The sequence below is a fragment of the Rhinopithecus roxellana genome, chromosome 3 (genome assembly GCF_007565055.1).
Source record: "Rhinopithecus roxellana isolate Shanxi Qingling chromosome 3, ASM756505v1, whole genome shotgun sequence".
Taxonomy (NCBI): domain Eukaryota; kingdom Metazoa; phylum Chordata; class Mammalia; order Primates; family Cercopithecidae; genus Rhinopithecus; species Rhinopithecus roxellana.
In genome coordinates, this window is record NC_044551.1 from 13,681,703 (window position 1) to 13,708,653 (window position 26,951).

Sequence of the window (26,951 nt, forward strand, 5' to 3'; positions counted from 1 at the left end):
TCCAGAAGTAACAAGCATTCCCTCTCAGGGGGAAAATAAACATTTTTCATTCTCATAAGGGGCACTCTGATGACTGTGAACACTATGAATTTTATTCATTCATATGCATTTATTGAGCACTTACTGTAAGCCAGGTGCACTCAAGGCCTGCTGCTGAGCGGGAAGCTGGGTTACGAGGCACATGGAACAGCACGCCCGCTGGATGCTCTGGGAGGAGCACCCCCTTCTGAGTCCCTGTTGCTCCTCGGTTACTTAGCTTCACTTAAGTTTCAATTATTTCAAGAAAAAGTCTCATTGTGAATTTTTCACATCTTGTGAGGATGAAATAAAAGTAGAATGTCAACTCTGCCATCTCAAAAACGTCTTGAGAACTAACAAAGCGTGTCCTCAGGCTGGAGTACCTGCGGCCCATGGGCAGCCACGGGAGGTCCTCACACCCACCTGCACTGCTCGGGGCCCATGGGCCAGACTTGCGGGGTCCTCACAGGAACAGATGGGCCCGCTGACACCCCCGTCTCTCCCATCTGCGAGTCCCTGAGGCTCTGAGACAGGGATGGAGGGAACAAGGTGCTGTATACACAGGCGAGAGGAGGAATGAAGGTCAATGCCTTTCACTCACTCAACCGAATCAATACTTTTCTGTAAACTAAGAAAGCACAGGGGTCTGCCCCTCCGAACACCAGGACCCAGGGCTCCCTGCTCATCCTGGGTAATATCCCCGCTCCTTTGAGACGAAGTCTCGTTCCGTCGCCCAGGCTGGAGTGCATTAGTGCAATCTTGGCTCACTGCAACCTCCACCTCCAGGGTTCAAGCAATTCTCCTGCCTCAGCCTCCCAAGCAGCTGGAATTACAGGCATGCACCACACACCTGGCCAATTTTGGTATTTTTAGTAGAGATGGGGTTTCACCATGTTGGCCAGGCTGGTCTCAAACTCCTGATCTCAAATGATCCACCCACTTCGGCCTCCCAAAGTGCTGGGATTACAGGCGTGAGCCACTGCGCCTGACCTCTGGGGTAGTGCCTTGATTAGCTTTGGAAAAAAATTCAAGATTAATGTGCAAAATGATGCTACCATTGAAGGCAGATGCTGTAGAGAGATGGGTACATTTTGGAAAAGAGAATTTAAAGGATTCTGTATCAGGAAAAGCATGATTCACAGGTCTTGAAATATACTTAAAGTAAATATTCACTTTCATATTTACTTTTACTAAAATTTACACTCCTGCCATTGCTCGTCTACCAGGTACAGCTGACTTGGCTGGCACCACCCGGTGCCAGAGGTCTGCTCACCTAAGGGTGGGGACAGGGCTTCCTGGGTGCAGCTGGTGAGTGTCTCATCTCTCAAAGGACCCAAGGAGTAAGTCTGGGGATGTCAGACAGGAGGAGACCAGGAGGGTGCCCTCCAGGCTGAGGGAAGACTTTTACTCTGATTGAACACAGTTCCTGGGCACTGCTAGATCACTAGTCAGAAAACCTTCACCAGAAAAGAGAATGCGTGGCCTTTTCATTTCTCTGAGGAAGCCAAGAAACTTTAATTAGGTGACAGGGTTCCAAGCACTTACAGCAGATGGGGTGCGGTGAAGGCCCAGGGAGGAGAGGGGCACAGAGGTGCACGTCCCCTGCGCCCCACACGCCTTCAACCACCGCAACAAACAAGCACCCCAGAGAGGCTATGTGGCAGAACCCTGCGCACACAGGGCTTTGAGAGCACAACGAGGGGCCTCTGCACGTGGCCTAGGGATGCTCACTCCACGCACACCCGGTGTATCAAGCTGGCACCTAAGGACAGGCCGTGCAGCTGAAAGCAGCACATGTTGCCAAGGAGAGCAATCGGCTTTCCTGTGCTTCTGAGGGCAGGGACTGGGGCTGTGCACAGGCGTGCAGGGCAGGTCGGCGGAGGCTACTTGAGCAGCTTGGCCACGTTCAGGCTGGGCACCACAATGTCCTTGAAGAGGGGCACGTAGCTGGGGCTGGCTTGCGCCGGGCCCTGCTCCAGGGTCTCCATGATGGTCTGCTTCATATCACGGCTGGCATCCCCACGCACAGCCAGCAGCGCACCGATGTGGTCATCCCTGGGGATGGGGAGACGTCAGCCCACGCCCGCTTAGCACCCCCATGATGCTCCACACTGCCAGGGGCTCACGGCCTCACCACCCCAGCCCACAGAACGCAGGGGGTGAGGACAGTTGCAGACAAACGGCGCCTTTCCCTTTTCAGCAGGGAGACAAGCCTGCGTTTTCATCTTACTTTGCCTTTTCTCAATCCAATTGCAAAAAGATTTTCAACACTGCTTTTATAAATCTTTGTTCCCACCCAACCAGAGCAGAGACCGTGGAGAGCTCAAGACCCCGTTTTCCACGTTTAACCACAAACAGCAAGATGATGGGACAGAGGTGGCACAGCTGCAGCCATGGAGGTGGCCCCTTGGGGAAGTGGCAGGTGCCCTGAGACGGGGGCTGCGAAGGCTGGCCTGGGGCCTGGAGCCAGCATGGCAGAGGGGGGACGTGCGTGGGTCCCCTTCCCTGGGCCTGGCACTGGGGACTCCCTGTAGTCACGTCCTCGGAGGGTATCCGGTCTGAGCGGCACTTGGGCCCTACTGAGTCCACCATGAGCACAGAGGAAACTTCTTAAACTCGCCCCGCTCAGGCCACTCCACAGCCCAAATCTTCCCCACCAGACACAGCAGAGCTGTCAGAGCCCTGCCCCCACCCTACCCCTGCCCCCACTGTCCCCACCCGGGGTGTGCCCCGCGAGCTCCACCCACCCACACCGTAGCCCAGGCCGGGTGGAAGGCAGCACAGGAGCCGCTCTGCTCCCCGCACCTGAACCCCTGCCGTGCTGCAGGGCTGACCTCGCCCACCGGGAGCCTCACCCGCCCTGTGACGGGAGGAAGGACCTGCCGCTCCACTCCAGGATTCTAAGGCAGATGTGCATCCCTTACCTGATGTCTGGATACTTGCTGACCAGAGTGGAGACTTCCAGGTAGAGCAGAGAAGGGTCTGTCAGCTTGATCACTTCGGCCACAGCCACGATGGTGTCGCAGTATCCGTCCACGTCTTCCCCGAAACCCTGGAAGGCAGCAGGAATGTGAGGAGCCGCCCTGGGCTGTCCCCCGCCCCGGGAGCGGCGGGATTCTGGCTGAGCCCCTTCCTGACTGGGAACCTCCCTCTTCACCTGACTCCTCAGGATCTACTCTGAAAGCTCAGGAACGGGGCCGGGGTCTGGGGTGAGGGCGAGTCAGTGGGAGGCAGCCAGCGCCTCGCAGCACAGGACAGACGGAAGCGTCCCTCAGGGAGCCGGCGGCGCCGCGCCTGCCTCCGTGGTCATTCGTGTCCAACCACAAGCTCAGGCAGGACCTGGACCCAGGCCCCCCGCCTGACAAACACACACGCACTCTCATCCGCTGGCTCAAAGTCCCGCGGTGGAGGCTGAACAGGGCTGCGGGCGGCAGGCTTTCCCCACCCCGGCACGGCGCGACACTCACGGACGCCAGCTTCCGGAACAGGAAGCGCAGCTGCTCCGCCTCCCTCACCATCTTCTCAGCGCCCTCCTTGCGCTCCTCCGGGCTGCGGAAGGAAATGCGCTTCTGCATGACGGCCCGCAGGTACTCCACCACCACGCGCCGGTGCGCCTCGGCCGTCATCCTCTGGGGAGAGACACGCAGTCGGCGGCGGGCTCCACGGCTCTGGCGGCCACGGGCACTTTCATTTAAACCCAGGTCGGGGCTCCCAGAGGCTCCCCGGAGGCTGAGCCCACTCCTCGCTCGCCACGGCTCTGGGAATCTCACCACAGAGGAGGAACGGGGGCTCAGTGGGGGAACAGTGACCGTGACCTGGAGCCCTGCACCAGGCCAGCTCCAGCCCCCAGCAGGACAGACATGGGTGAGGCACGTGCTGCGCATCAGCACTCGGTCCACAGACGGGCCGGTGTCAGTGGCCGCTGCCGCCTTTGATAACGACGGCAGCATCTGGAAAACGTGGCAGACATTTTGGAGGAAAGAGGAACCTAGGTCCTGCAGGATGGAGGGTCTGAAGTGGAAAGAACCCCCCGGGGTGCGTGGAAAGGCAAGAAAATGGGGCACACGGGCCTGTCCGGGAACCACAGCTCCCTCCACCTCGAGTGGGCACAGGGCTCCCGCCACTTCTACCAGAGCCGCGTCCCAGGGAGGCGGGGTCCGCAGAGCCTCTTGCCTTCCTTGAGCTGACAGGACAACGAGTGCACGTTCACTCACGGAGGGGCTCACTGGATGCTGAATTCTGAGCAGGGTGACAGGTGAGCCCTCCGTGAAGGTGACTAGGGGACTAGGTCCCACCTTCTTACCTTCTTATATGGCTTTTTAATTTTGGCAAAATCGTTGAAATAGTCTTCCACAGTGACACAGATAATGTCTACAGCGTTTGATCCTAATAGCCACTTCTTCGTCATCAATTCATTCAGATGTTGCTGAAAAGCAGAAACAGATCATAGAAATCATCACCTCAACGTCCCACAAGGGCTGAGTGCGTGTGGGAGGGAAGCACTTCAGTGCCTTTGCTACGTGGCACTGCTTTTCTAATTACAACAGCAATGCGCACTCAGGTAAAAATTCGATTATATAATCTGCAAATGTGTACTTTAAGTATAGGAGATTTATACTACAATTTCTGTGATGAGCTTCACAAAATGACATGTTAAAGATGGAAATATCTGTGCATGTATACATTTTACCTTTAATGGCTACATATATTTATTGTATTTATTTGCCCAATTCTCTATTGATGGACATTTAAATTTTTTTTCACATTTTGCAATAATGCAACAGTGAATCTGTATAATTCTACTGATGAAATTCCTTAAAGTTGAATTTTTCAGTCAAAAAGTATATACATTAAAACTCCAATAAAAGTACACAAATTAAAACTCCAATAAAAGTATACAAATTAAAACTCCAATAAAAGTATACAAATTAAAACTCCAATAAAAGTATACAAATTAAAACTCCAATAGAAGTATACAAATTAAAACTCCAGTAAAAGTTACAAATTAAAACTACAATGGCTGTATTTCCAAGCTGCCCTCCAAAACCCAACCCAGTTCAGGCCCACACAGAATCCAAACAGCCCCTTTCTCCCACGCCCTCAACAAGCCTGAGAGGCATCCGCATCTCCGGCTCCTGCCGTCCTACTGAGCGGCAGGTCCTGTTGAGCATTCATTGCTTCGAGGATAAGACTGGGCGTCTACTTTCATGGTGAGGACACTGGTGTTGCTTTTAATGTGAGGTGGCTGTTCATGTCCTTCGTCCATTTTTCTATATATTCTTTTTAAATTTTGAAATAATTTTAAATGTAAATATTTCCTTCTTGCTAAGTCATTTTTGCGAAAGTTGTAAGTGTCTGCCTCTTTGGGGACACTTCCACACACATTTCCGTTCCCTTGCACAACCAGACACTGATGAAATCAGCAACCAATCCCACCCCTCATCCCAGGAACCCCTTTCCAGCAGGACCACCAGATGCCATGGTCTTATTTTTGTTTTGTTTTGTTTTGAGATGGAGTTTCACTCGTTGCCCAGGCTGGAGTGCAATGGCGTGATCTCGGCTCACTACAACCTCCGCCTCCTGGGTTCAAGTAATTCTCCTGCCTCAGCCTCCCAAGTAGCTGGGATTACAGGCATGCGCCACCACACCCAGCTAATTTTGTATTTTTAGTAGAGACGGGGTTTCTCCATGGTGGTCAGGCTGGTCTCAAACTCCCAATCTCAGGTGATCCACCCACGTCGGCCTCCCAAAGTGCTGAGATTACAGGCGTGAGCCACCACACCTGGCCTACATGGTCTTATTTTTAAAATATATTCTGACTTCTGCCAATACATCTAAATAATGTTAAACCATCTTTATGTTTCTGAAATAACCCCCACATTTCATGGTAGGTTATGCCTTTGATACAATATTAAATTCATTTTATTAATGATTTTTGTGTATCTATATTCAAAAGCGAAACTGATCTATAGGAGATGATGTGTGTGTGTATGCACTCTCAATTTGACTTTTTGACAGGTCCCTACATATCTGTTTCTATTTTGTAATCCACTAAATCGTCTGATGTCTTTCATACTTACTGGGTGAACCTACTGAATTGTGCATAAGGACCCTGCATCATATGAAGCATGCAGCATCACAGAAAATAGAGGCGCACTGAGCGATTTGACCTGAATGCAAGTGCACAGCCCGACTCCCCAGATGGCGTCTGCACGGTACAGTTCACAGCCTGTGTCCCAGAGGGCAGTCAAGAAGCACCATGCTTTGGCCCCGAAAACGGTAGGAGGAAAGAGCCAGGCCCACCTCCAGGTCCAGGAAGACCTCCTCCAGCAAACCGCTGCAGCCCTCCTTCGCGATGGCGTCTAAAATCCCGTCCATGCTGGGCTGGCTCAGAGACACACCCTCTTCCACTTCATTCTTTAAATACTTTCTTTTTAAACTGACTATGGATTCTCTGCAAGGAAATGGTTCAGGTTCAACACAGCGGCTGGGCAGGCCAGCTTCCACTGGTTCCCCACCACAGCACCAGCCGCACTCACTTGAAGGTCTGACAGTTGTTGATGATGGCTATCATGTACTGAACGTAGCAGTGTGGGTGCTGCCGATTCCTCAGGTGCTCTTCTTTATACAGCTGCGCTTCATCCTTATATCTGAGGACAGACAGGCTTCAGTCAAACAGCACTAAGGGCAACATGGAGCTGTTTCAAACGCCATGCTGACGTCATGCCTGGCCTGATATTTCACATCACTAACATCTGACCGGATGAGCCTCTAAAAATAAAACAATCTTTAAACGATCCAGACTAATGGAAGGACAGAGAGGCTGATCACTTAAATGGATCAAAAAATAACTTCACCTCAGGCTTTAAAATATAGCTCATTAGGAGGCTGAGGCAGGAAGACCACTTGAGTCCAGGAGTCAAAGGCTGCCGGCTGCGCTGCAGTGAGCTACCACTTCACTCCAGCATGGGCAACCTAATGAGACCTTCTCTCTCTCTCTTTTTTTTTTTTTTTTGAGATGGAGTCTTGTTCCGTAACCCAGGCTGGAGTGCAGTGGTGCGACCTTGGCTCACTGCAACCTCCACCTCCCAGGTTCAAATGATTCTCCTGCCTCAGCCGCCCAGGCAGGTGGGACTACAGGTGTACACCACCACGCTCACCTAATTTTTGTATTTTTAGTAGAGACAGGGTTTTACCATATTGGCCAGGCTGGTCTTGAACTCCTGACCTCGTGATCCACCCGCCTCGGCCTCCCAAAGTGCTGGGATTACAGGCATGAGCCGCCGCGCCCGGCCAACCTTGTCTCTTAAAAAACAATTTAAAAATATAAAAATTTTGAGGAGTTGGTAAAAAATAACTGAAAAAAGGAGAAAGAAAAAATATAGTTCGGCATTCTGATTGTAAAAATATACTACATATTTGATTGTGAGGAACTGGGAAAGCTTTATCTTATTTACTGTACACTTCACCTAGAAACTCATAGTGTTAGGAACATCATCAAATGTCAGGTAAAATTTCCCTTTCAGAAACTGTCCCTGAAGTCATCCAATTAAAAACAGACACTTGAAACATCAAGAAAACACACAGAGATAGTGACCCGCTCTATTTTTAAACTTATTGTGGGCATTCTCAAGCACATATGGGAGTGGAAGAATCGTACAACAAATACCGTTTCTATTTTTAAGAGATGTTAAGAAAGGAGCAAACTGAAAGCTGGCAATTAAAGGGAAAGAAGTTAGCATTTCTGTCCAAAGTGTGGTTCAGGTGATGAAAAAGCTGAGGGTGATCAGGGACGGTCTCTTTATAGAAGAATCTAACCTCATAAATGACAATGACCTCCAAAGAAACAAACTCAGGCCAAGATCCCCATGGACAGATGGCCAATAGGGACTTGGCCATGACCTCTGTGGATAGACGGCCAATGGGAACTTGGCTAAGACTTGGCCAGTGGGGACTTGGCTAAGACCTCTATGGATGGAGGGCCAGTGGGGACTCAGCTGTGACCCGTTGACGGGTTGCCAGTGGGGACGTGGGCATGACCCCGATTGATGGATGGCAGATGGGAACTCTGAGTGGGCAGTGTGGCTGCAGTACCTAAGCCACCAGGACAGGACCTACAGATGCCACGTCTCCTGATGTGCCACATTGTGGAAGACACACTTGCCAATAAGTGGGATCCAAGCCTGCGGAGCCAGTATCTGGCTCGGGAGCTGATGGCAGACTGAGGACAAGGCTGAGGGACATCTCTCTACAGAGCTCTACAAGCAGCGGCTTAAGGAGGGAAGGGGCTGTTCTGCTTACCAGAGGCCTAGGAACCCTAAGCCCTCATGCGATGCAGTCCGATCTGATTCACAACTATCGAAAGACACATTTGAGATAAAACCCAAACGCAGACTTGGCATTGGATGACCCCATGGAGTCACTGTGCATGTGTCTCTGACTTGATGGCACTGCAGTGGCTTGAGAGAGGGTCGCAAATACCATGTCACAGTGCCTGGGGTTTGCCTCAAGGTATTTCAGCAGAGAGAGAGGAATGGGCAGGGGAGAACAGATTAGGCAAGGGGGCTTTGGAGGGGATGGCTTCTGGACTGCACGATGGTGAACACAGCACAGTTTTTTACACCATTCTTTCCACATCTGTATAGGTTTGAAAATTTTCATCAACAACTCATGGGGAGGGTGGCGTGCCAGGTCATGGCTGCCTGGAACCCTTCTGAGGAAGGCCAGCTCGGCCGAGGACGCCCTCCCCACTGCGAAGGGGGCACTGCGGCAGAAGTTGCCACCCCTACCCCGAGGAAGTTCAGAACAGGCGACGGGAGGAACCTGACTCCAACAGAGTTGGTGTCATCCGGTGCATCGCTAAGGACGTCACAACCCATAGGCTCTGGGAGCCCACGGAGGCATGTGGTCCACTCAAGGGGAAGATGATCCAGAAGCTCCGCTCCCTCCCTTTGCTTTTGAAGAACACAGGAGTGACACGTGGGGAATCTACAGGCTTAATTTTTTTTTAATAACAGGCATAGTAGGATCAAAAAATTTTTGCTTCTAATTTTTAAAAACATTCAATTTGTACATTAGCACACTGGCAAAAAGACATACCTGCTTAGGAAAGAATTCATCTGCTGAAGACACAAAACTAGTACCTTTGTTTTCAAATCTTCACTTATCTGAGCAGCAACTTGAAGATTCTGTTCAAACATCTAAAAATCGGAGAACTTATTAATTCTGGTATAATCTTACAGGAGTGTACTAAGAGTGCAGGTTTGCTATTATATAAAACCCCCGTTTGCTAACTGGTATTTAGGATAGTCCAAATTCAGAGAAAAAAAAATGAAACCACCTGAAAAATAATGAAGTTAGTTTTAAAAACAAAAAAACAAAAACAACTTTCTCACCTGGGAAAGTACCAAGTGACTCATTTCTTAATTCCTGGCAAACTGGTTTCTCCCATGGGGGCCACGTCTGTCCTCACACTACGTGACTGGAGTTCTAATATGTGGAGTGAAGCCTCACCAGGGATGGGGCCCCTCAGGCGCCTGACTCACCTTCCCTGGCCCTATGACCGTCATGATGCAGAGTTCCTAAGAACCTGGACCTCGGGTGTGCCAGGCCCTGCCAGCAGCTGACACAGGCAGAGGAAGGACAAGGGGACAGAGCTCACTGGACTCTCCTCACAAGAGTTTCTCACAGCATCCGTTTCCAAACAAAGGAAAGGGTTTGGACTAGCCTGTTAATAACTAACGGTATCATTCAGAGAGAAATGTCACCCACCAGCCCTCGCTCCTGCCTGACCAGAGTCCTGAGTGAGGATTCTAACACAGCTGGGCTCCGTCCCTCAGCAGTACCACTCAAATTAAAACACATGATGAGCCAAAAGAAAAAAAAAGCAGGAAAAACAGGACACAGGGTGGTCGAACACTGGAAAGTGAATCCGTGGTAAGAACACACTGGATCTAACACCTAGTGAGGCGCGGGTGTTTGGGAAGTGAATCCGTGGTAAAAATGCAGGTGGGTCTAATACTTAGAACTTTAACCAACGAACAGGAAAGCAACTTTAAAAGCCAATGCGCCGTGACCCACCAGGTGGAGGTTGCAGTAAGCCAAGACTATGCTACTGCACTTCAGCCTGGGTGACAGAGTGAGACTCCGTCTCAAAACAAATAATGGACGCTCCCAAAATCCACCTGTTTAGACTCAATCGTGCCATTTTTTAGGACAAATCCTGGATATCAACCAAACAAACTCACATTTGAAAGTCGCACATAAATAACATATAATTAGGCTCTAGTCCAAACCCATAAAGACCTGGTCAGAAAAGTAAAGTGACCTTGGGCAAAACTATTTGGTAAGTATCGTCCCAGGTTTCTGCAGCTTCAGAGAGAAAGAGACAGAGACAGGAGAGGACTTAGATGCACCAGGCAGGGCTCTCAATATTTTCACCACCCTCTGCGGATGAAAATCCTGGCTATCTGTGTCACTCTGTAAAACCTATAGGTCCTACTATCCACCTAGGAAACGGAACTGTGCCAATCCCCTGCATTTGGTACCTGGAAGACGATGGCAGGGAGTGTGGTCTGGTAGTACCCATCCTGGTCAGCTTCCGGTTCTGTCTCTTTGACCCAGTCTTTCTTGTCTGTCTCCAGTGCTTTCCGCAGCCAGGCGATGATGTTTGACTAAAGGAAGTTCAGCATGATGAAGAAGAGAAGAGAGAAGAGCAGGTGCCTAAGGGTCACGCCAATCACCTGGTCGGTTGCATGCACAGCTCCAGAAACCAGACACAGGGCACCAGAGTCCTCGTTCCCAAATGAGGACTCCAGAGCAGGGACCCAGGAGCCACCCCCATGGGAGACAGGGCCCACGGCAGCCTGCAGGGATTTAACTGGAACCTTTGTACAGATAAAGAGGGAGAAGAAACTAGATGCCCTTTTGGCTGCACCTCATGCTGGAGGACAAGGCCGCTGAGTCCCAGGTGTACAGAGAACGAGGCCAACCAGGTCCAGTCAGGTCTGGTCAGGTCCGTTCCTGTGCCCAGACTCAGCAACCACAGTAGCTCATGTCCCAAGAGAAGACAGCACTCCTTCCCCAGCTCCTGAGGACACCTCGGCTTCTGGTCACAATGCTGCCTTGCACAATGCTGTCCACAAAGGTGGACACACCCTTGTCTAAGAAGCAGACCCTGCTGACCCCCTCCTCTCACTCTGAGACCACCTGGTGGTCACCAGGCTGCAAATGGACTCGCCCTTTGGTCCTTGACTGACGCCCCCAACCCTGGGACTCAGAGCCGAGAGCCGGCAGGTGCCGCCACACACGGTTCAGACATCCCAGGCCCTGGCCAGCCTGCCGAGGATGGCACAGGCTCATGCCTCCAGCAGAGTACAAGCTTCGGATCCAGGCCCAGAGAAGGGGCCATTCTCCTCTTTTAGCAAATGGACCTGTCAGGGCCTGGAAGCAGAGCCTGGGCAACTGAGCAACGTACCCTAGGAAGTCAACGCGAAGGCATTTCCCACCCTGCCGCCTGCTGCCAAGCCCAATACTTGTACAACCAGCAGCACGGTGGTCTGTGGCACGCAGGCTGGCCCTACTCACAGTGAGCGTGGACATGTACGTGTCAAGCAGCTCAGAAACCACGTGTGGAGAAAGCAATGGCTCCAGGGTGCCGACATCCACTTCCGGGGCCAGCTCCATGTTCCTCATCATCTCTGTACTATGGGGGAACCAGGAATGTGAGTGACAAACCACGACAGACATAGAAGAGCATGTCCAAGTGTGCCGAGGCTGTTTCACTTGCCACACGAACGTCCACCCACCCTGGAGACTTCCTGGTCACAGCCGGCCCACGGCTCGGGAAAGCGCAGGGCAGGGGCCGAGGGCTTTGGGGTCTCTGTGGCGTCACCCACTGGCTGCGAGACCACGTGAGTCCCTCCAAACCCAGCCTCACCCTGCTGCGCCAGCTTCATAAGGTGCTGGGGCTCAAATGCAGAAGAGACTTCCCTGAGGGGAAGACGTGTGTTCTATTCACTGCACCTCCAGAGCCAAGGCAGGGCCTGGCAAACAGGAGGCGCTGAATAAACAAACGCACTCAGTCAAAATGACAACAAGCCCAGCCGGCCCCCACAGCCACAGGCGCCATGTCCACTGACTCAACCAACCACAGACTGAAAATATTTGGGAAAAACAACAATAAAAAATAATAAAAATTTCAAAAAATATAGTCCAAAAACTATTTTCATAGCATTTGCACTATATTTAATTTTATAAGTAATCTAGAGATGATTTAGAGCAGGAAGGAGAATGTACACAAGTTACATGCAAACACTATACCCTTTTATAAAGGGGACTTGGGCTCCAGAGGATTTTGATAGCTAAGTGGGTTCCTGGAATCCCTCCCCGTTGGGTATGGAAGGGCAGCTGTGCTGTATTTTGGAAACAAGCCACTGCAGTCAACATCACTATGCTCTGCAGAGGGTGATGACTGGAACGCAGAATACAGGACATTACTGATAAAAACGCATCTGCAAGAACAGCCTAAACATCCAGTCTACTGTCCAGAAGACAGGAAATACATGCTACACTTCAGGAAAAGTTTTCATTAAAAAGTTATTATCAGCTGGGCATGGTGGCTCATGCCTGTAATCCCAGCGCTTTGGGAGGCCGAGGTGGGCAGATCACGAGGTCAGGAGATGAAGACCATCCTGGCCAACACGGTGAAACCCCATCTCTACTAAAAATACAAAAAAATTAGCTGGGCATGTTGGCACGCGCCTGTAGTCCCAGCTACTCGGGAGGCTGAGGCAGGAGAATGGCATGAACCCAGGAGGCAGAGCTTGCTGTCAGTCGAGATCACACCATGGCACTCCAACCTGGGCGACAGAGTGAGAATCCATCTCAAAATAAATAAATAAATAAATAAATAAATAAATAAATAAATAAATAAAAAGTTATTATCTGTGTATGAGATTGGGCTCTTTAAAGGCTAAGGTTTGATATACTTACTATGTACCCACAAAAATTAAAATTAAAACTTTTTTTAAGTTCTAAGGTTTGACCACTCAGAAAATTCAACTAACATGCCTCATGCTATGTACCCTAAATACTTTCTCAGAGTAACACTGAATAAAATGATTAAGGGCCAGTCCACTATAAGAAATCCAAGAGCTTCCTGAGTAAAAAAGTGCTTCCTAAAATTCTGCACATTTTAAAAGACTTTTATTTAATCTGGATTTTTTTGCCCAAGAACCTCAATTCCGTGTGTGAATGTTTCCAGCAGGAGCACTTCAACCTCCCCTGAGAAAGGCCAGGGTGATGGAACTCACAAGACTCCCCAAGGACAGAAAAACACTCACAACGTGGAAAGACAGAATCAAGACGCAAACTGTGCAAGGTGCACACATGCACAGCCCAGTCTAGTGGCCACAGCTGGGGAGGGCCCAGGGACAGGATTGGAATTCAGCTTCCCACTCACTGGCTGTGTGACCTGGGCACATTATCCCCTGCCTCCTGCCTCATGGGGCTGCTGACACACCAGGCACGAAGGGGGAGGCCTGCACAGTCAAGGCTACAGAATGGGCGGCCATGAGGATGAGCGGCAGCCAGGGGAGGTGAGTCCGCAGTTGTGCACAGACAGCCACAGTTGCAGAGAGCCATGGTTGCACAGAGAGCCACGGTTGCGCAGAGAGCCACGCTGACCATTCTCTGCAGGGGGTGCTTCCTTTCTCTTCTGTCCTTCTGTATTGCAATGCAAATTCTCTATAAGCAGATACCAGTAAACAAACAAAGCCCCCCCAAAAAATGCCTGCTAAAAAAAAAAAAAAGGGGGGGTTTATTCAATTTCTCCACTGCAGTGATAAGACAGGCCAAAAGAAAAAAGAAAAATTCCAATACATGATTTAATATTATTTTGTATCCATGAAACCATGGAAAATTGAAATAAATTTTCATTTCAGCTACCTAATCTTAAAGAATTTCAGAACACCCCCACCACTGCACTGTTTTTCAATACTACTTCCAGTTAATCCATGCACAGAGCGGTTCATGTTCCCTTACGTGAAGTGACAAAACCTCGTGCTAGGATACAAAAAGGATGACAGAGTTTTCTCGAACTATCTAGACTTGTAATTGTTTGTTTAGTTTTGAAAGACTCACTGCTATAGGATATTGGTGAAGAGAAACCAAACCTAGGATTGCTGGAAGGCAGGGAGGTGATGTGGTGGTCTCCTCCCCAACTGGGTGGCCATGTGCTAGTCCCAGCCCCACCTGGCACCACGTGTCCTCACCTGTAACATGGGCAAAAACACGCCTGCCTCGGGGTGTCACCGCAAGGAAGCAAGTCAGCACACGGTGAGACAGGATAGTGGCCCAGCCTGGAGCTGCACCCTGTCAAGCTCAACGGGGCTGGAGGCCAAGAGCAGAGATCCCTCCCAAGCACAACAGTGTTCAAACACTAGAGGCTGGGCACCAGCAGGTGGACCAGAAAGAAGATGCCCCTTGGCCAGAAACCAAGGCCGTGGGCCAGAGCACCTGCCCAGAGTGACGCCCTGAGGTCAGCTCTCCGGCAAGTGGCTGCTGGCCCCTCTCACACATGGCTTCTACCTAAGAGACAACACAGGCACCAGGTTAGCTTTACCTTGTGTATGTGTTTAAGACCCACGTCAAGAGGCTCACGATCTCATTGGCTTCCAAGTCTTCCGACGCGAGCTCTTGCATCCGCGTGCTCAGGGCTTGGTGGTACATATTCAGGAGGTTCTTAAAGATCTCATAGTGGGGAGGAAAGCACTGAACCATCAGGTTTTTGGCGACAATTAGGTCATCCAGGACGTACTTCCTTATAATTTCCAGGTGGCGGACAAGCCACATCTTGTCAGACTCCCTGGTGTCTGCCTGTGTGCCCTCAATTCTGGTGGTCACAGTCCTCTCCAAGATGGTGAACATTTTCTCTTTCCAATTCTTGGGCCTCCCAGGAGGAACAAAGCCAGTTTGCTTTTTCCGGTCAAGTATACGCCTGTCGATTTTCTCTTCCCTTTCAATGATCCTGACAACTGAGACCAGCAAGGTGGGGTCACGGCGGACAGTGACCAGTGACCTCTGCAGCACCATCCACAGCTGCTTAGCCAGCTCATCAGAGAGCCCCTGCGTGCTGCCAAAGTAGCCATGGATGAGGGTCATGTCACGTGTGTTCCCACTGTCCATGCGGTACTGCTCGTACATCAGCCCATCCCGGGAGCACTCCAGGTCCATCAGCTTCCGGTGGGCTTGCAGGAGCGCCCCTTGTTCAATTAGGTCCTGGGTCTCCCTCACAATCTCAGGCACTAGGGAGAAGGCACAAGACAGCAACATAAACCACCACCACCACATAAAAGGCTGCCTGCATGCAGCGTTCTGGGAACACGGCAGAGCAGGAAGCCGTCTCCCTAGCTAACAACAACTGCAATGGCAGGATGTGTCTGAGGTAACTATCTTTGGAACTCTGGAGTCTACTGAAGGCATAAATTGTAAACTGTGGTTAACTCTGGGCATTTGCAGCTCTCAGCTGGGCAGTGGCTACCCAGGCCCCACGTCCTGCCCCGCTGGCAGCTGTGCATGTGCTGATGTGTTCCTGGAGCTGCCTGAACACAGTCTGCAGCCTAGCTGGGCAAAAAGAACCCTGTCCTCCACACCAGAGATCTGTACTCTGATCACTGACTGCTGCTTCTGACCACAGAGGTGCGAAGAGGTGAGCAGCCACTATTGCATCTTCCCCTGTTCACAGGCCCCTCCTTGCCCCCGCACACCTCCAGGGAATTTAAAGGGCCAATGTCTTCACCACCTCCTTCATCTGTTCCCTTTTTGAAAGCCAGATATTTGTATATAAATAAAGACATTCAAAAGTAACTGCATTTACAGGAAAAATTCAGAAGTGGCCAATGCATGCCCAGGCAAAGGCACAGGCTCAGAAAAGACTTGAGACGACCTTGAAGTGCACACTTCAGGCTGCGCCTTGGCACAGAGAGCCTACAAAAACCAAAGACAAGAATCATCAACCTGGGAAGGGCAAAGAATCTGATTTCCAGACTTATCACATTATTTGATTCAAGTGTCCATTTTTCAACAACAAAAACATCACAAGGCACACAAAGAAAAGAAGAAAGTATGGCCCATTCAAAGGAAAACATAAGAAACTGTCCCTGTAAAAGATTGGATGGCAGATCTACTAGGCAAAGACTCTGAAACAACTATTTAAAGATGTGTACGGAACTAAAAGATGTGAAGAAACAAACACGTATGAGCAAAATGTAAATACCGATAATGAGACAAAATCCAAAAGGAAACCAAAAAGAAAATATGAAGCTGAAAAGTACAATAAATGAAAAATTCACTGAAGGGATTCAAAGGCAGATCTGTGCAGGTGCAAGCACGAATCAGTGAAAGTGAAGACAGGACAACGGGAAATATCAAGTATCAGGGACAGAAAGAAAAAAGATTGAAGAAAAGTGAACAGAGCCTCAGCGACCTTGTGGACACCATCAAGCAGGCCAACATATGCTTAGTGGGACTTTTAGAAGGAGAAGAGAGAAATGGGCAAGACATTATTTGAAGAAATAATAGCTGAAAACTCCCCACATTTGATGAAAGACATGAATATGAAGATCCAAGAAGCTCAACGACCTCCAAGCAAGAGGAACTCAGAGGTCCACACTAAGATACAACTTAATCAAACTTTTGAAAGAATTTTGAAAGCAGCAACTTGTCAGAAACAAGGGTTCCTAAATAAGATTATGAGCAGATCAGATTTCTCACCAGAAACTTTGGAGGCCAGAGGCAGTGGGATGACATATTCAAAGTGCTAAAAGAAAAATACTGTCAACCAAGCACCTTAAATCTAGCAAAACTGTCATTCAAAAGTGACAGCGATATTAAGACATCCCCAGATAAACAAAAGTTGAAAAGCTTGTTACCACGAGATCTGCCCTGTAAGAAATGCTTAAATGGAGTCCCACTGGTTGAAAAGAAAGAATGCTAGGGAGAAACTGGAAGCCATGTGAAGAAGTAAAGGTCTCAAAAAAGGTAAATTCATGGACAATCATAAAATCTAGTATTATTAACACTTCAGTTTTTATCTCATCACTCTGTTTTCTACATGACTTAAGAGACTAATATTTTTCTGGTTAAAAGGGGCAAATAAAAAAGAAACTAATACATTAAAAACTAGTCTAAAAGCTAGTAATACTGTAACTTTGGATTCTAACTCCACATTGTTTTCTACCTAATTTTTTAAAATGAATGCATTAAAAAACAATTATTAGTCTATGTTTTTGGACACACAATGTATAAAGATGTAATTCTGTGAAATGAACAACCCAAAGCTAGTGGAGACGAAGCCACATAGGGACAGTTTTTGTGTATTACTGAAGTTATGTTGATATAAATTCAAACTCAAGTGAGATAATGTTAGATGTTAAGTGTAATCTTTATGGTAGGCACAAAGAAAATAGCTATAGAATATACACAAAAGAAACAAGAAGGGAATTAAAGTGTTTACTACCAAAATAATCAAAAGCACACACACACAAAAAAAAAAGAAATGCAGAAATAAGAGACAAAAATGTTATATGGCATATAAAAAACAAACAACAAAATGACAGAAGTCCCTTCTTATCAGTAATCACTTAAATGTAAGCTCTTTGATCAAAAGAGGTAGGCAAAATTAATTAAACTCTTCAATCTGAAGAGGTGGACAAAATAGATTTAAAAAATAAAACATGATTCAACTCTACGTGTTCACCAGAGACTGATCTTAAAGCCCAAGACACAAATAGGTTGACAGTAAAAGCATGGAAAAGGATATTCCACATAAATAATAACCAAAAGAGAAAAGGAGTGGTTATACTAATAAATATGAAATAGACTTTAAAAAAAAACTAATCACAAAGAAGGCCATAATGTATGAAGATTCAGCAAGAAGATGTAACAATTACAAATATTTCTGCATTTACTAACGGACCGTCAAAATACATGAAGCAAAAATGGATACAACTTAAGGGAGACACATTCACTTCTGTAACAGTTGGAGGCTTCAATAACTCTCAATAACGGACAGAACAAGCAGACAGAAGCTAAACGAGGCTTCAATATCTCCCTCTCAATAATGGACAGAACAAGTAGACAGAAGTTAAACAAGGAAAGAGAGGACTTGAACAATGCAACAAGCCAACCAGATTGAACAAACACAGAAAGAACACCCAACAACAGAATACACACTATTCTCACATGCACATGCGACGGTCTTCAGGACAGACCATGGATTAGGCCTCAAATTAAGACTCAGGTTTTTAAAAGATAAGTATCACACAAAGTACCTTCTCTAAACTCAGCAGATGACGTTAGAAATCAGTATCAGAAGGAAAACTGTAAAATTCACGAATTTGTGGAAATTAAACAACATACTCTTAAACAATTAATGAGGCAAAAAAGGAAACATAAGAGACTTTTTTTTTTTTTTTTTGAGACGAAGTCTTGCTCTTATCCCCCAAGCTGGAGTGCAATGGTGTGACCTCGGCTCACTGTGTCCTCTGCCTCCCGGGTTCAGGCGATTCTCCTGCCTCAGCCTCCCGAGTAGCTGGGACTACAGGCACCTGTCGCCACCACGCCCAGCTAATTTTTATATTTTTAGTAGAGATGGGGTTTCACCATGTTGGCCAGGCTGGTCTCAAACTCCTAACCTCAGGTGATCTGCCCGCCTCAGCCTTCCAAAGTGCTGGGATTACAGGCATGAGCCACTGCGCCCAACCGTAAGGGACATTTTTAAAAACTTAAGAGAAGAATGAAAATGCAGACGAATCAGAAACCTCGCACACTCCTGGTGGAAAACTGTGAAATGCTGCAGCCACTGGAGGAAACAGTCTAGCAGCTGCTCAAAGATTTAAACATAAAGGACCACACGGTCCAGCAGTTACACTTGTGTGTACATACCAGAACGAAATAAAAGTAAAATATCTGTACACCCATGTTCACTACAGCATTACTCACAATGGCTAAAATGTGGAAGCAATCTGAGTATCCACCAACAGTCAAATGGAGAAGCAAAATGCGGTCCATACATACAATGGAATATTATCCAGCCTTAAAAGTGAAGGAAATTCTACAATACTACAGCATGGAAGAACCCAGAGGACATCATGCCGAGTGAAATAAGCCATGTCACAGAAAGACAGATAATATGTGATGCCACTTCTATGAGGTAGACAGAAGGCAGAACATTGGGGAAAAGGAGCTGGGCAGAGGGTGCCAAGTCAGTGTTTAATGGGTACAGATGTTCACGTCTACAAGATGAAGAGTTCTGAAGATGGAGGTGGCAATGGTCGCACAACAATGTGAACGTTCTTAATAGTCCCCAACTGTACACTTAAAAATGGTGAAGATGGCAAATTGTGTATGTGCATTTTAGCACAAGAAAGAATGCAGGAGGGGAGCTGTGTACACAGCATTACTGAATTATAGGCAATGAGACAAGTCTGAAGGGAACCAAACCACATCTTCTCAATGAAAATGTATCCGTAACAAAAAACATGCATACCACATAGGCTTATTTGTTCACCAAGGAAAGGAAATTATTTCCAACTGTAGATAAACTAATTCCAGTAAAGCACCTTTTGGTCATTAGGCATTAGTTTAAAAGACCAGAAGGAGGCCGGGCGCGGTGGCTCAAGCCTGTAATCCCAGCACTTTGGGAGGCCAAGATGGGCAGATCACAAGGTCAGGAGATCCAGACCATCCTGGCTAATCAGGTGAAACCCCGTCTCTACTAAAAAATACAAAAAAAACCTAGCCGCACGAGGTGGCGGGCGCCTGTAGTCCCAGCTACTGGGGAGGCTGAGGCAGGAGAATGGGCAAACCCAGGAGGCGGAGCTTGCAGTGAGCTGAGATCCGGCCACTGCACTCCAGCCTGGGCGACAGAGCGAGACTCCGTCTCAAAAAAAAAAAAAAAAAAAAAAGACCAGAAGGAACTGTAGCCAGCCAATACGAAATAAGAGGAAATGAACTAGAAAGGTGCCAGCTGAGCATCACCAAGGAGACTCTGTCGAGGGACTCTGTTCCAGTTCCAGGCAGTCCACAGTCACCAAGAAGAGCTGCTTTCTGAGTTGGCAGCACTGTGGCATTTGTGTTGGGCATGCACAAAGAGATGCAGACCACAGCCAAACATGTCACCCTGCAGATCACACCCTGGAAGAAGGGAACACACAAAGCAACGGGACAAGGTGCTCAGCAATGCTGCAGCCACAAGCATAAGAGGAGGGCAGAGAGGACGGGGTGGACAGGACACAGGTTACCAAGTGTGCTGTGGGCAGCCAGGGAGAACCGCACCAATTCACACGTGGCCTTGGGAGCCGAGGAGCATCAGATGATGCAGCACAGACAGTGTGGAGGGCCAGCCGGGGCCCGTGACAGCTGCGGACGGGGAAGTGTCATGCAGACATCAGGGCAGAGACGTTGGGTAGAGGAACAGGAAGAACTTGCCAAGAGGCCAGAGACAGGAACAAAGAAAGGGAAGGAATCGGACCCTGCCAAGGCTTCTGAGGTTGGGGACTTGAAGGATGCTGCTGACCTTGACACAGAGTGGGGACCAAGGGGAGGGACGAGGCTGTGGAAGCAGCTCCTGTCACAGCAAGCAGGAAGAGACTGTGAACACAAACGCCGGGAGCCGCCACCCAGGGCCAGCTGGCACTTTTCAGGGACAGGTTACTGGGCCCTTGGCATCCTTCTAACTGAGGCGTTCAGGGAGAAGACTGAAAGGGTCACTCCCCCATGGCACTCAGCCCCAGCTCTGCCCTGGCCTGGGCACACATGCTTCTCCTCCTGCCTGGGAGCTGCTGCTCACCTCATCCCTTCTGCTCTGGGATCTACTTGCTCTGTCCCATGCGCAGGGCGGCTTCTCCCACAGCTCCTTTTAAGCATGGGCCGCGGCATCTTCACTCTTCTGCACTCACAGAGTCTAACAGCCACATCGCAGGCAAGGCAACGACACTCAGCCAGGGACTCCCTCTACACTGCGTTTGCTGGGCCTCTGTCCTGACACTGAACTACAAGCCTTCTTCTAGCCTTTACGTGCTTAGCTCATCACTTCATCCACGTTCAAAAAAAGACGCTGAGCAGACAAGAATTAACCACTTAACCATCAACAGGTCTACAGTGCGGGCTGCAAAGCACACTGCACACAGAGCACTCAGTGAGTCATGCAGAGACAGGTGTGAGCATGGCAAGTGCCTCGAGTGTCTGCCTGGTACCTGAGAAGATGTTCTTGAGGTTCTCCACGGCTGCGGCGAGCTGGCTGTGCTGCACCACGGCATCTTTGACATCCTTGAGGCTCTCGATGGTGTTGATGCTCTGCCTCCAGTCCTTGCTGACGTCCGCCAGCGACTGCTGGATGTCTTTGACATCATTCAGGGCGTTGTGGAGCTGGCTGAGACCTGTGCGCACCCCGTCCAGCTGTGACTGGATGGCGGCCTGAGGAGAGACGCCACACGGGTGAGAAGAGCCAGTGACAGCCATGTGCTGCTTCCTGAAGAACAAATCTTTCCCGGGAGGGTCAAGTTCAGGAAGCCACTGAGTAGCAGGAAATAGTCAATACCCAGAAAAGAGAATACAATTAACAAGGATTTAATTGATTCACAATGTAACTTTTTTTTTCATTGCTGCCTGGGAACAGAACAATGATGCATTTTAAAGCTTTGATGAGAAAACGTCAGGACACTCCTCATCTAGCCTCACACCTGGTGACACCAGACACCACCACGGGTCTGCCCTGGGCCGTGGCCTGCTATGGTACCTTCAGAAGGATGTCACCCATGTTCTCCCCAGGCACCCTAGTTTCCTAAGAGGTCTTATCTAGGCAGAGAGAATGGTCAGGACTTCACTGGCTTGGGGTGGTGAGTTCCTGCTGTTCAGCCAGGACCATACTTGGCCTCAGGACAGCTGACCCACAGGACAGAATCGGCACCCGAGCTTCAGACCCACTGTGTTAAATGTGAGTTAAAACAATCTGAACAAAATGCCCTCCAGTGGTGCTCTGTAGAAGAGCTTTAAATAAGACTACTTCTCATTCCTCTGGTATTGTTTAAAAACTTAATAGTCACTTTCACGGTGTTGTTACTGTTGTTGTTTCTGGGTTTTTTGTTTTTTGTTTTTTGAGACGGAGTCTCACTCTGTTGCCCAGGCTGGAGTGCAGTGGCACAATCTCGGCTCACCACAACCTCTGCCTCCTGGGTTCAAGCGATTCTCCTGCCTCAGCCTCCCAAGTAGCTGGGATTACAGGCACCGGCCATCATGCCTGGCTAATTTTTGTATTTTTGTAGAGACAGGGTTTCACCATGTTGACCAGGCTGGTCTTGAACTCCTGACCTCAGGTGGTCTGCCCGCCTCGGCCTCCCAAAGTGCTGAGATTACAGGTGTGAGCCACCATGCCCGGCCTCAGGGTGCTTAAAAGGTTGTTCCTTTGCTGTTTTCACCATTCCCACTGTCTTCTAAGCAAAGCTACTGATTGGTAATGCACTGCTGAAAGTCACTAACTGCTCAAGAAAGTCCAGCTCTGCCTCCTTGCACATCACCACAAAGGCTAGTTTAGCAAAATCATCATGGTGATGTCAAGCAGGAACCTGAAGCCCAAGACAGATGGCTCTGTGCTGCCTGGGAGTGGAGCAGGTGGCCTCACCTTCAATCTGGCCTCCACGGAGGCCTTCTTCCGCGCTTCTCTCCTGCGATACTGCTCCACCTTGTCCAGCTGGTCCGGACGCTGGAGCATCCCAGCAACCCTTTGCACTGCTGTCGCAACGGCCTCCCGGTCTGTCTCCTTCATGGTCAAAAAGCAGGTGGAATCCTCACAGTGTTCATGCTAGAGGTATTCTGTGTGCATTGCAGGGTTGTTAGGTTGTTAGAAATGCCAGGTACAAAACCTCCCCTCGAACAATCAGATGATCACAATGGAGCTACAAGGAGAGCATCTGAGATCATCAATCCAGGAAACCTCAAAGAAAGCTGAACTAGGATGAGGAACTCCTTGATAAGATAAACAAACCTTCGTAACACAAACCTGGGGAAGTTAAACCTTTAAGGGGAGAGCAGGTGCGTTTCATAGGCATGAGAGACATGGACATTTGGAAGATTCTAGATCTGGGTCCCAAACCACCCACCATGTAGATGTCAGTCTCCAAGGCACGTCTCTCCCCAAGACAGGGCTGGTTTCTCATTTCGGGAGCCTTCCCCCAGCACCTTGGCCAGGCCTGTGGGCAGCTGTACCAGGACCCTCAGTGAAGACAAATGCAGCACAGACATCTCCCCCAAACAGGTACCACAGCTGGAGGCCCAGCACAAGCCCCACGATTCCCTATAAAAGTCACCATTGTCAGCTGGGCCTGGTGGCTCATGCCTATAATCCCAGCATTTTGGGAGGCCGACGCAGGTGGATCACCAGGTCAGGACATTGAGACCATCCTGGCTAACACGGTGAAACCCTGTATCTACTAAAAACAAAAAAATTAGCCGGGCACGGTGGCACACACCTGTAGTCCCAGCTCCTTGAGAGGCTGAGGCAGGAGAATGGCATGAACCCAGGAGGCAGAGCTTGCAGTGAGCCAAGATCACGTCACTGCACTCCAGCCTGGGCAACAGAGCAAGACTCTGTCTCAAAAAAAAAGCAAAAAACAAAAAAAAAAAAAACTCATTACTGCCTTGGGTATCCAAAACCCCATTCTCCCTTTTTTAACTGCCATAGAAAACATCGCGCTTCCCTCCTTTATGCAGGTCCAGTGCAGACCACAGGTGCTCAGATGGCAGGCAAGCCTGCCTTCCATGCTCCACCATCGTCCTCCTTGGGGAGCTAAGAGAGCTGCTTGGTGAGCAGCTGGTCAATGCGGGAATCTGATACACCTGTTCCCCTTGATTTCAGCTGTTCGATTTTCATCTTCATGAATATTAACAAGATTCGCCTTCTCCTGGAATTTTTCATTCTCCATGCCCACATGCTTTCAGACACCTCTCTTCTCACTCCTTTTTCATCTGGACCTACATTGCAACCTTTCCTTTCTCTTTATTTTCTGATTACGAAATTAGGCATACAATGTACAAAATCTGGACAGGACAAAAATACAAAGATGCCAAGGCAACTCCCCTTAAATCCCAACACCCAGGGGCAACTCCCCTTAAATCCTGACACTCAGGGGCAACTCCCTCCAACAGGGCTTGTTTCCTTCCAGTTTTTTCCCTTTGAGTTTCTTTTAAAGCTAAGATTCTACTGTTTCTACGACTTTGTAGGTGCACACTTTTATTTTCTTATTTTGTTTGGATATTATCATCAGCATTTCCATTGACATTAAAGTATGTATGGTTTTGATTATAGGGCTGGATAGTAACCCAAGAAGTGGACACCCAGCCACTCTGCTGGTGCACACAGTGAGGTGACTGGGCCCATCTCCAGGCTGGAGTGAAGTCTGTCATGCTGTGGGTGGAAGCCAAGGCGACATGAGTGGAGAGCTGGGAAGCAGAAGCAGGCTCACCTTGGAGTCAGAACAAAGCTACTAATGTGGGAAAAGGGAAAACCTTAAGTTAAAAAACACAACGCAGAGGTTTTCATCCCAGGCTGAAGACTAAAGATTTTGGGTCAAGAAGCCAAAGAGGAACTCAGAAGCCATAAACAGAGACCCAGGTTCAACCCCTACCAGGGCCTTTCTGACTGCCTTTCCCTGGCACTGGCTCTGCTGTGAGTACCTCCACCAAGGGGGGGTGGGGGACGACACCCTACCGAGGGGAACATCAGCACCCAGGGGGACACCTGCACCAGGGAGACACCTCTGCCGGGCAGACACCTCCGCCGGGAGGGACACGTCACCGGGGGGATGCCTGCGTCAAGGGGGTGTGCTGGGGGGCACCTCATGGAGGGGACACCTCCGCTGGAGGGACACCTGCACCAGGAAGGACATTTGTGTCCGGAGGGACACTGCTCCGAGGAGGAACACCTAGTCCGAGGGGGGACACCTGCGCCAGGAAGGACAACTGCGCCTGGGGGGTCGGACACCGTCAAGGGGACACCTGTACGAGAACGGATACTTGTGCCTGGGGGGACACCTGTGCCTGAGGGGACACCTGCACCTTGGAGGACACCTGCGCCGAGGGGACACCTGCGCCAGGGAGGACACTTGTGCCTGGAGGGACACCTGCCCCAAGGAGGGACACCTGCTCCGAAGGTGGGGCACCTGTGCCAGGAAGGACACCTGCGCCTGGTGCGGGGGAGACACCGTCAAGGAGAAACCTGCACCAGTAAGGACACTTGTGCCTGGGGGGACACATGTGCCTAGGGGACACCTGCGCCTGGGGGGACACATGTGCCGGGGAGGACACCTGCGCCGAGGGAACACCTGCGCCGAGGACACTCGCACGAGCGGGATACTCCACGGTATCCAGAACGGCCTCCCTGCCCTCCAGGTCCCGGTCTGGCCTCCCGTACGCGCCCCCGCGGAAGCCAGAGACAGGGAGAGCAAGGATGAAACACGGCGACCACCGCCCATGGACCCGCGGGCCGTCAGGACCTGCCGCCGACTCACCCTCTAAGCCGCCGCCGCCGTCGTCGTCCCGGAAGTGGACAGCGAACGGGTACTTCCGCTTCCGGCAACGGCGCCGGAACCATGGGTCCGGCCCTCCGGGCGGCGGGGGTACAAGTCTCTTGGCCGACCGACTTCAGCTCGGCGACCTGCCCCGTGGCCGCTCCCCAGCAGAACATGGTAACTGCCGGGGTGGGGGTCTCCTTGCCTGTGCCAGGCCCCCCAACTCAGGCCCTCTCGCTGCCTCTGGCGACCCCCGCGTGCGCCCTTCCCCAGGGCCGGCGCAGTCTTGGAAGCCTCCGCCCAGCGTGGCTGCCTGCGTTTTCTCTCTGCTCCGTTCCCGATCTCCGGAGAGAAGACAGCCCCAGAGCCGCTGTGGCTCCGTCCTCTGCTGACGCCTCATGTCTTTATGTTGGCCTTGCCGTCCGCACTGCAGTGTGGCAGGGGCTCCCTCCTTTGCCGCGGACTGAGGTGGGCGCCGAGCATTCAGTAAACGCGGAAACGAAAGCGGGGAAGGTTGGGAATCAAGCGTCTGTCATGCCTGCCACCAGCAGACAAGCGGCTTTGGGTACTCCCTGGACCCAAACACGAACTCAGCCCCTCCAGGAGCGCAGTCATCCGCACCCACGTGGGAGCAATGCCCTGGGATGGGTGGCCACGGGATGTTTCTGGGGCCCCTCAGAGGCCCAGCGGCGCGGGTCTTGGAGAATGAATGTATGTCACTGGGCCGCTGCTGCAGAGGGCCGGTCCTGAGTCGCTGCTTGGAAGAGAGGCCCATGGCCAGCACTTGTCTTCTCCAGGAGGAAAAAGCACGTGCTAAACCACCAGCATTCGGGGTTTGTCTGTTTGATAAAGGATGCACCAACTAACAAGAAAGTCTTTCCTAGGTTGCAGCTACTAGGTTTTGCCCCTGGCCCCTCCTGAAAATCGGCCACACAAAAGGAAGGGTCTGGAAGGTGGCAGAGAAGCCAGCAGAGACAAGGAAAGTGGCAGCAGCATGGGGCGGGGTCACACAGAAAGGAGATGGAGCTGTGGGAGCTCCCGCTGCCACTCCGACAAGGAGCCCTGCCCCGTGCCCTGCTGATGCTAACACCCCGGCTCTGTTATTTCAGTTTTTCCTTGTAATTTCTGAAAATCTAGCAACAAGTTGAGCAGTGAAAAAAATTTTTTTAAAAAGTTAAAATTACGTTAGAAATTATGACTGTAATTTTGAAACTAATGAAGGAAAAAAAAATGACCAAAATTACCAAAGCTTTTAGGACTCTTCAAAATATAGTATCATTGAGTATTATGAACTAAAGACTCATACTATTATATCAATGTCTGGTAGTGAATTTGGATGAAGGACTGTCTAGTAACTTCTTAACAAAA

General features: G+C 49.9%; 1 protein-coding gene and 1 long non-coding RNA gene across 2 annotated transcripts; one reads left to right on the top strand and one right to left on the bottom strand.

Annotated features, from left to right (window-relative positions):
• Positions 1 to 1,502: 1,502 nt before the first annotated feature.
• Positions 1,503 to 25,669, bottom strand: EXOC3 (exocyst complex component 3). The gene is made up of 13 exons (XM_010353314.2): positions 25,584 to 25,669; positions 22,700 to 22,890; positions 21,276 to 21,495; positions 14,642 to 15,323; positions 11,605 to 11,722; positions 10,566 to 10,691; positions 9,118 to 9,218; positions 6,558 to 6,668; positions 6,322 to 6,472; positions 4,322 to 4,444; positions 3,486 to 3,647; positions 2,943 to 3,070; positions 1,503 to 2,073 (listed from the first exon to the last, which is right to left on the bottom strand). The coding sequence occupies exons 2-13, from the start codon at positions 22,841 to 22,843 to the stop codon at positions 1,902 to 1,904; spliced, it is 2,238 nt and encodes a 745-aa protein (XP_010351616.1). The 5' UTR covers positions 22,844 to 22,890; positions 25,584 to 25,669; the 3' UTR covers positions 1,503 to 1,901.
• On the top strand, positions 25,328 to 26,951 carry LOC104654229. Its single transcript, XR_004056357.1, has one exon. It is a non-coding gene; the product is annotated as an uncharacterized LOC104654229 (long non-coding RNA).

Bases quoted from the DNA above. Each gene is read 5' to 3' on its own strand.
- EXOC3 (XM_010353314.2), bottom strand. From the start codon at position 22,843: ATGAAGGAGACAGACCGGGAGGCCGTTGCGACAGCAGTGCAAAGGGTT. The intron at 21,496-22,699 runs GTGAGGCCACCT...GTCTCTCCTCAG, and splicing joins CCGTGGAGGCCAGATTGAAG to GCCGCCATCCAGTCACAGCT. The intron at 3,071-3,485 runs GTGAGTGTCGCG...GCTGCCTTCCAG, and splicing joins TGTTCCGGAAGCTGGCGTCC to GGTTTCGGGGAAGACGTGGA.